The sequence below is a fragment of the Carassius gibelio genome, chromosome A11 (genome assembly GCF_023724105.1).
Source record: "Carassius gibelio isolate Cgi1373 ecotype wild population from Czech Republic chromosome A11, carGib1.2-hapl.c, whole genome shotgun sequence".
Lineage (NCBI taxonomy): Eukaryota > Metazoa > Chordata > Actinopteri > Cypriniformes > Cyprinidae > Carassius > Carassius gibelio.
The window spans coordinates 14,167,408-14,177,526 of NC_068381.1; the positions used below are offsets into that span (position 1 = coordinate 14,167,408).

At 36.6% G+C, this 10,119-nt stretch overlaps 1 protein-coding gene across 1 annotated transcript in view; it reads left to right on the plus strand.

Annotated features, from left to right (window-relative positions):
- The window catches only part of LOC128022788 (chemokine-like protein TAFA-4), a 35,581-nt gene extending 25,462 nt beyond the window's left edge, over positions 1 to 10,119 (plus strand). Inside the window, exons 5-6 of the mRNA XM_052610579.1 lie at positions 5,786 to 5,910; positions 8,774 to 10,119. Coding sequence (XP_052466539.1) covers positions 5,786 to 5,910; positions 8,774 to 8,785 — 137 coding nt within the window. The 3' untranslated portion in view covers positions 8,786 to 10,119. The remainder of the gene's footprint in view (positions 1 to 5,785; positions 5,911 to 8,773) is intronic.

Here is a 10,119-nt window from a genome sequence, read left to right on the forward strand (position 1 = left end):
TTTAACTAGAATCTACTTTAGCAAGTGCAAGCAACATTTGCACCTTTTTTTTATATTCTCAAGCAAACATAAAAATCTGTGTTTCTGTCCTGCAAATGTGCACTTTGTATACCACACAGTTCTGCTTTAAACAGCAGATACTGAGAAATATATTTAAACTTTTAAAAATAAAATAAGTTTTAAGAAAAGAAATGGTAGATGGGAGTAATTGTGATTTTCCTGTGATTTATTACAAAGTAACTTGAAGATCCTATTTCTTTTACTGTATTCAATATTTGTATTGTGTTGTTCTTCTGTTTGGCCATTAGAGGGCACATTTCCCATTCACATATCATTAAAACATTAGTGAGTGCAAGAGAGGAGTCTGAGAAAGAGCTGAAAGAAACTTAATTGAAACCTTCAGTAGAGCAGTCTTAGATACCTTCTTAAGGCTAATCAGTTAGTTTCAGAATCAATGAGAATGTAATAAATAAGGTATTAAATATCTCTGTCATCTGATGCAGAGGTCCTTTGGTACTCTGTGGCCGTATCTGTAGTCACTCCTCTGTGAGCTCTCGAGTATCTGCAGGCCTCTGCCGACCTGACCATTAAAATCTCATTAGAAGGAGTGAAGGGAAGGTGATTCCCTTTGGTGCTCTGTGGGGAGAGCTGCTTTACTCTGCATGAGGGCCTCTCTTTCTGCCCCGTGTGCCCGGGATTTCTGCTCTGCTTTGGGGCTTGAGGCGAGCCCCCTTTGAGTCTCCCATCTGTGATTTGGGAATCATTGCTCAGCCACACATTCAGGACCATCAAGGCCCTGTCTAATAAGTCCAGGACCTAGTTCATCTAGACATCTGTCCACAGGAAGCGCCATGATTGAAATGCAATGACTTTGCGATCATGCCAGACATGCTGTACATTATTCTGCTTTTTTAAACTAACTAAATAAATGAATAAATTACATATTACTTTTTAAATTACTAGAGTGATATAAGCGACATGAAATTAGACCTATTAAAGAAACCTATTTAATAGAAACTATTAAAAAGTAAGTTGCCAAAGATGGTCATGGATGGGGTGTCAAAATAAGTACATTGTAAATGAATGAATGAATGAATGAATGATGACGTTTTAGATAGCAGTTTTTAGGATAAGTTTTTATTCATATTAATGTTAGAAATCATTCCGTTTTCCAGTGTCAGACTTTTTCCAAACACCTTCATTTTGCGTGCATTAGCTATAAGGCTGAATCAAGAATCAAGTGTTATGTTCTCCTTTATTATTTTAATTTCTTAAAACAATGCAACTTAATATTAAATAAACAAAGATACTGTTCCTACATGCACACAAACATAAATGGTTTAGATTGCAGGTATTCCATTATAATTGGTATTTCGTTTACCGTTAGAAATCTTATAATTTCCCAATGTTGCATTTGTTAAAGCCTGTCAATCACCTTATCGTCGAATTGTTTTTAATAAACGCTAATTTCTGTGCATTAGGTATTGGGCAGACAAATGACTAATCAGAAATGCGTGTTGTTGTTGTGTTCTCCTTGTGTAATATCCTTTTTTAAAATGAATAATTATAATTAAATTATAGATAATTTATCATTACATATAAATTAAAAATCAGTTATTTATTTATTATTAAATGAATAAAAGAATGAATTAATGTTGTAGATTGCAGGTATTTGCAGATAACCTTATGAATTCAGCCACTAAATCTGCTCTAACATAATTACTTTCAGTTTTTTGGGTACTCTTGCTTAATTTTCTTCATTGATTCAATCTGTTGTTGCTGGGTCCTTGAATAAACACTTGCTTAAACAGTGATTAGTCCCACCAGTGTTGAATTCAATTAGAAACATGCACTGTGAATGACTTATCATACGTGACGTTTACAACCAGCATGTACCTTTCTCCATATCTTGTGCCAATATAAGACTGAAGTTATATTTAAGTAAGTTATATTTATGCAGTGGCAGATGTGGAGAAAATGCACAGCGAGTCGTGTGTCGGATTCGTGAGCTGGAATGCCTGCTGTTTAATAAATAGGTCGTTGGGGTCAGGTGTGTTTTCTGCGCTGCTCTTCGGGAATATCCTTAAGGAGACAAATGTGCTTTTAGCCTGCGGAGAGTGATACTGAATTAATACACTGCATTAATGTGTGTCAAGGCAGAATCTGTAGCTAAGCTGATAGTGTTGTAAATTAGGTCATTTCAAGCTTTGTGCTGCTGAGACGGAGTTCTGGCTAATCTAATAGACGGGTATAAATGGATTTGGATTGATACTAAGGAGTTTTGAGTCTCTGCCAGATAAACCACAATGTGAGGTGTGCTAGTTGGGATGCGCACACATATGCATATACTTGTACAGATATACATTATTGTTTACCAATCCCATTAGTCTCAGATACTGCAAAATGTGCAGGTTTGTGTTGTGCAGGTTTATAGCTTTGTTGTGTACTCACATTCGGTGTAGTTTATTTATTTTCATTTACTGTATGAGCTAGATTCATTCACCAAAGCGGGCTGAATTCTGGATGCCGGAAAACATAATTAAATTTGTACTGTGTAATTTCTGTGCTGCAAGTGTCAATAAATGGAATTGCAACAACAGAGTGCTGCAGGGATGACATGTTTTTGTTAGCATTTTTAGTATGAATTAGCATATTAGCGCTTCCTTTTCCTTTGCTAGTCATTTTGTTTTTTTTCATGGGATTTTGGTTAAATGTCTGACATAAGGAATGGGGTTACCACAAGCTCAAGATATTTTCATGTTTTATTCTACAACATGCAAAATACATCAGTAATAACCCCTTGGGTTATTTGAAAAATGCAGTTGCTAACAAATGGTTAAATGGCACTACAAGAGTCATCTACTGTAGGTAAACTCATTTACTCAATAGCCCACTTTTTCAAAAAATGTTTTTTTTTTTTTTTTTTTTTTTTTTTTTAAGACTGAAAGAGTTGGTGAAAGCTTAGTGATGGTGACATTGAAGACTTTATTTAAGCTTCAAAATTTACAAACGTGGTCATATGGAAGATTATCATGATGGTTTTCAAACAGGTTTCTCAAATACGCCCTCCTCTGCCATTGGTTGGATAACTGGATAGTTTGAAGAGCCCAAATGCACACCATTGCTTGAGTTAGTGTTGCTGTGTCGAGATGCTAAAATAAACAGATCAATGTTCGCTGTTCAAGTCAATTTACAATGGCTTGACTAATATGAAACTCCTTAAATATGCAAATATTAAGTTTGCAAGCACACAAGTTGAAATGCTGATTGTTTTTCCTTTCACCTCTCATTGTGACATATGCATCATTTATGACAATAGTGGCAAGGTGTGTGTGTTTGAGAGAAACTCTCATGATTACCACATGCTGGGTTTCCCTTACCAGGCCCTACAACATGCCACAAACCCCAGTGCCAACAATTACAAACACAAACAAGAAAAGACAGACAGTAAGGCACTTTCTCAAGATGTCTGACATGCTGTTCCCATTTCATCTTGCTCTCTGCTTTTCCCTCTTGTCAGTTTTTTTTTCCAATCTGTCTCCCTCTCTCTCCTTTTCCCTACAAAGTTGCTTGCCGGCATCTTATCCTGCAGTTTCCACAGCCGCCACATGATGTCAGACACATTTCAAACACAGAACAGAAACGGGGGAGCACAAATATTTCTGTACCCTGGATAGTTTCTCACATCTGTTGCAACGACACTGTCTAAATCCTACAAGTTGCCATACAGGAAATCAAAGCTTAAATGAGTGCCTTCATATCCTCAGATAGGGCTTTTTATTACTGGAAATAGAAGGACCATAAATGTCTTGCAGTTGCTCTTGCCACTCCATCACTAAAGCAAGAAAAATCCTTCCCAAGTATGTGGGCTTTGGCCAAACTCTATCCAGTTAAATGCTTAAATGTTGGAGTGGGAGATTTGGTGAGGAAAAGCTGAAAAGAGGTTCAGATAAAGGTGTCCACAATTGCAAACCTAAAGCCATTTAACTCCTGAAAAGCTTTAGCAGCTCAACTGGCCTTTTTCTTTGGGGAAGTTTCAAATCCTCAGTTTAAAACACCTGCTCTATCATGTGCTATAAAATATAACATTCTGTGTTATTTGTCAACCTGTGATATATTATAAACTGTAACATATTCCTTTAAGCTAAATTTTCATTAGCCATGTCAGTGTCAAACTTGGCAGTTTGGGACCAAATGTTGACTTATTGTTCTGCTAAATTCAAGAAAAGTATTTCTTTGATAATTTTGTCTGATAATAACTTGGGTAACAGAGTTGAAGAATAGGTGTTTAATACGAATTTGAATCACGACTTTGGTCATATTCATCTGCTTTTTGTGGATAGCTCAATGTGTATCTTGCAGTTGCTTTTGGATGGTAACTAAAATAATGCACTCATTTTGTTGTGGGTGTGATTGTTTAGTTTCACAACACACTCACGCAGCCAAATTATGGAGAGCTTTCGACGGTAATGAAAACATCCTTTCGTAAGCCTGCCATTATAGCTAATAATGCCCACATTAATGCTAATTACGCACCCACTGATTCTCTGAACAACTGCATTCAGACATTACACAGACGGAAAGACGCTCACACGGTAGTTACTGTATCCCACTGCCTTTGCAACTGCTAATTTTGTTGATTTACAACAGAATCATTTGGATATAGAGATCCTCTCCAAATCAGCAAATACAGATGCTGTATGAAGCTCTGCTTTCACTCCCGACTCAGTGTAAGATGTTCACTCACAATGCTTGAGAGGATTTGCGTGCGTTCCTTTGCATAATTCCATGTAAAGCTCATTTTGGCTTCTCCTCCTGTTATTGGGAACAATGGGCTTGTGAGCGGCTCTTTAATGGACACACTCATCTCAATAAGCATCATTTGAACAGGCTATTGATTGACTTCTCAGGCCTGGATTTGACATGAACTGAAATCTAACATATAAAAAGAAGATGTGATTCTTTATTTGAGAAGACATTATGCGGTTTATCATGTATGTAGTTACATCGGAGAAGCTGTTTCCAATATATCACTATTCAAAGTGATTATTGAAGCATGACTTCCTGTGCTATAACACATCAAGGTGGCAGCAAAAAGGAAGTTTTTTTTTTAATCTTCTCGTGAGGTGTTAACAACTGATTATCCAACCTGTGCTGCAGCAGGTGTCTGTTTGTGAGAAAATGTCGTTATTTTTCATGTATTTTCCTCTGTTTCTCAGCTGGGAGGTGATGAGATCTGTATTAGTCATCTTAGTTTCACTTGCCATCGCAGGTCAAACCTACACCTGAAATTTTCCATTGTTACCGGTTGTTCACTCCAAGGATGATAAAACTATTCCTAGAAAGTTTTAATAAGAATTTATGAGAAAGTCAATGCCACAGTTATAAAAATAACGACTAAAATCACTTCCAGATTTATTTCCAGCTGATGAACAATAAAACATTGACATTTAAAGAGCTTGAGCATTTAAAGCGGTAGACGACTGCAACATTTAAGATAAACAGAATTAATCGTATGTTTGTGTGGATGCTAAAGTTAATGTTATAGTCATCTTTATAGTTATCTGCTCTTCGACCAGGCCTTTATTTGAAATAAATTACAATATAATTGTATTATTTTTAACACAGAATATTCTTTGTTCATTTAGTAGATCGATTCCATTTAAATTGGACACTTTTGATGGAAATTCAAAGAAATGTTCAGTGATGCATACAGTAATAGATAATCTGAATATAATAATGTTGATAGTAATTCAGTATTTCAATTTCCCCATCTCTTTTTCAGCTTCCATCGTGCTGCAGAAGTGGTGGTGTCAAATGCACCCATGTTTGGATGGCGAGGAGTGTAAAGCTCTTCCAGACCTGACTGGTTGGTCCTGCAGCACCGGTAACAAAGTCAAAACCACCAAGGTAAGTGGGCTAAGTAAATGTAAGTTGCATTTTGCTGATGTGGTTTAGTTGGTTCTTGAGGAAATGTAGGGCCACGCTAATTAAATCCTGGCTGCAATCTGACACATGCTACATTTAAGTCCAAGAGAGCCAGGTTGGCACTAATATTATCCCATGCCCATGGTGAGCAGAGAATCTAAGAACCTTTTGAATTGCCATAAAAGTAGCTTTTCTAGACATTTCTAAGAGCTACTATATATGCCATTAAAACCCTCCCCAGCAGTATTCTCAGAAGGCATTTCTTTGAAGGCCCATTCTCCCAATGCCTTTTTCTCAGGCAAACCATTCTTCAAAGCAACATTTTGTTGAAGCCTTGCTTTTATAAGAGTGTTCTCTGAAGCCCCTGAGAGAACAAGAAGGAGATAAAATGGTCACACATAGGGTTTTCTACAACAATTAAACACACCACTTCAGATGTTCTCATGTTTTATGGGCAGATTATTGCAGGGACGGCACTTTTTTTCTGTTTTACAGTACATCTCTACAGTAAGTTATAGACAGACACACCACTCAAACTTTTTAAAAGAGACTTATTAAAGAATGAGCAAAGCTTGAAGATATATAACATTTCAATGACTCCACAGAGTTTGTGGCTCAGCGAATAAATCCCCAAGGACTTCAGTCGTACAGAGAAAGCTTACAAAGTTCGAAGGAGAATTTTCAAAAGCCAAGCCTAGACAAACATGCAGAGACAACATTTGTTGGTCCATGCTAGTTTTGACTTGAAAAAGGCATTTTGCAATTTGCAATTAAATTTGTGCACCAGATCATATCTGAACTAGTGGTTCAACGGCTCAAAATATAAGAATTCAAGCTAAAAATCGATTGATCGGTGAGATTAGGTTTGCAAACAGAAAGAAAGTTTTGAAAACGATAATGCCTACCTCATAAATTGAAATAATGATTAGATATGAGAACTGGAGATGTGCAGATGTGCTTCTGTTTGTTCGGTGAACACCAGGGTCTCTGCTGTTTCGTGCAGGTGTGACACACAGTACACATAAGTATTAAAGAAATAAAGGTGTCTGAGAACACACAAGTGCCACAAGAATAATTGCTCAGAGTTATAAAGTAACTGCAGAACATCTGTTGTGTTCATTAAAATGCATTATGGCTATGAGTTCCACTGAGACTTTCAAATTAAGAGTCCTAATTAAATTGGTAAGAAGGAGAGACGAGAAATGAATGATGGCTCTGGATTAATTACTCTGTTTATTGAGTCTATTATTGGCTGAGTTGACTGGCAGTGGGCTAAGCCCCGCCTTCTGCCACCACAGTAGCCAATGGGCTGCGGCGAGTCACAGATGGGATGCGGGAGGGTGTGCCTTGCTCCAGTGAGCATTCATTCTGTATTTAATAGCAGTGGAAATGGAACAGTGACCAGCAGGCTTCAGCACACGCTCCATACACATTGTGTCTCTTTCCATCTGCCTTCTTATGTCTTTACATTCTCCTCCTGTACCATTCACTGAATATCTGTCCTTTATTTATTTTTATTATCCTTCTCCACTGTCTGTATTTCTTATGGTGTCCCATACTAGGAATTTGTGCTCTACATTAATCCCATCTGAGTGGGCACACACACACACACACACACCTGGAGCAGTGGGCAGCTATTTTTGCTGCGGCACCTGTAGCGGCAGCCAGTAACCGCTAAGAGACTGAGTAGAGGGAGTAAATGATGACGCGTTTCCACAGCAAATCCTGGTGATTTATTGTTGCATTGAATAATAGTAAAGTAAACAAAGCAATTAAATAACATTAAATGAAATGAAATTAAATGAAAACGGTCAACAGAAAGTGAGCTTCCCAGCTACTCACTCCCTTCCTAACCTCCTAACCACACGCAAACTAACAGATAATATGCACCTGTGTCAAGTGACATCACAGATTGAAAGTGAATTTTTAAATAAAAGACATCAATCCAAACTTGGCACCTACAGCACCCATGAAGCAGAGGGTTTGGTGCCTTGCTCCAGGTCAACTCAGTCGTGGTATTGAAGGTAGAAGAAAGCACTGGTCATTTACTCCCCCCACCGATAATTCCTGCCGGTGTCAAAACTCGCACCCCGCAACCTTTGGGTTACAAGTCTGATTCTAGTCATTAGGATATGACTGCCTATTTATTTAAATGATTTAAAATTTTTAAAATAATTGTATTTACATTACATTACATTTACATTTATTCATTTAGCAGACGCTTTTATCCAAAGCGACTTACAGATGAAGACAGTGGAGAAAAATAGCATAATTTTTTCATACTTCATTGGCAGTTTTTTTAAGCATACAATTATTTTACGCATAAATGGAAAACAAGTAATATAATAATGTAAATGAAAATATAAATGTAATATAATATTCATGTTTAAAACAAGAAAAACTTTTCTGACACCAGTGTATCTCTGCCTGAGATTTACACACTGCAAAAATATTTGATATATAATTAATATAAAATAGAAATGTAATAATTTAGAACAAATATATATTACTAATATTTAATTGTATATAAAATATTTTTTTTTGTTTTAAACCATATTTAATAATTGATAATAATTTATCAATTGTATAAATGAATCAAGAACCAATAATTGTTTTTGTGTATAATTTTACTATATAGTATATGTATTACTATAACATAAATCTAACAAGATATAAGGACAATCCTCTTAAAACTTTTTTTTTTTAAATTAGATATTATTTTGTTTTTAAAAAGTACAGATACATTACTGAAAATGACAAAAATATTAATTCAATCAAAGCAGATGGTGCCATTCCAGTGACTGTGTTACATGTTCTTTAATCCTACCTCTCTTTTCATTCATAGGTCACACGATAGCAAGAACATGGCTGTGCAACCAAGAGGTCCACGGCTCCTTACCAACCCCTAATGGAAAAGAAGACCCTCTTGTTTAAGACACTGACATTACAGAGGATTCTGTACATGTGAAAGATGGACAAACTCAATATAGACTATAGATGGCTGCCTTGCTTTGACAGTAGATATGAGGATGGAGAAGGATCTCTGTATAAACCTGAAGTTCGACTGAAGAAGCTGGACACACAGGTGCTCATATGACAGACTGCATCTGTCAGCTGAATGTGACTTTTCGGATTTATGGCACTGGCCCTCTTGAGTGTATGTGTGTGCGTTTGTAAGGCAGATTCTAGTATGTGGGACTTGTAGGACAAACTGTGGACAGTTCAGACCTGTCTGGGAGCTTATGTGTTTGTGTAAGTGTGTGTTAGTCAGGTTGATGATGATGAGACAGTAGTTCAACACTGTTTATCTGCTTTCAGCACACAGCAAAGTCATTTTGCACTTCTAATTAGGGTTGCTGAATAGGATCATAACAACAAATTCAAGGGTGATTTTTTGGGCCTAGATAAGATCACATGGAGATGTTTTCCATGTTCTGGTCTTTTACTGTCAGTGTAAGATGGAATTAAAGAGAGAACCATTTATTAAGCTTTCTTCCACAAATGCCAAATAGAAATGCAAGTGATGTAGTCAACAGTAAAATAATAAAAAAAGGCAAACTGCAGTAAAATACAGCTCCTCACTGCTGTAAAATGTTATGTAATGTGAGCTTTACAGATGCTATCCCCTTCAGAAAACATTTAAACTGACAGCTGGCTATGTTACTCTGCAAAATTATCCACAAACCACTTAAAGGTGCACTAAGTATTTTTTACTGGATTTAACACCTAAATAAATTAATAATATGGTTAAAATTGTGATTACTTAAAAGAAGCTGTTCTATTCTACAAAGGGCTATTCAGACCCTCATGGGGACCACCATGTTGAGATCACATGACTTGCTGAATAAAACTCGCTGTCAGCCCCCATTACCAGACACTGCAGGTTTCAGACTAAATTAAAGGAGTAGTTCACAAAAAACAACCTTCTATATAATGCCACAGTACATCTATGCCACTAGGTGCAGTATACGATTCCAGAAAGTTACTTAGAGCACTTTTAAACAAAGAACCTCCTCGCTTTTAACTTTGTTTTCTGTCTTCACCGTGAACCTCTCAAAATTACTCTGTGAAGTTCTGAAAACATGCTAGCAATGTGCTGACTGAGATAATGAACATGTTTAAAGATAAGCTCAGATGTGAAGAGGCATAACTCGTGCCCAATACTGCATCGTAATAAAGTTTGAAATAGAA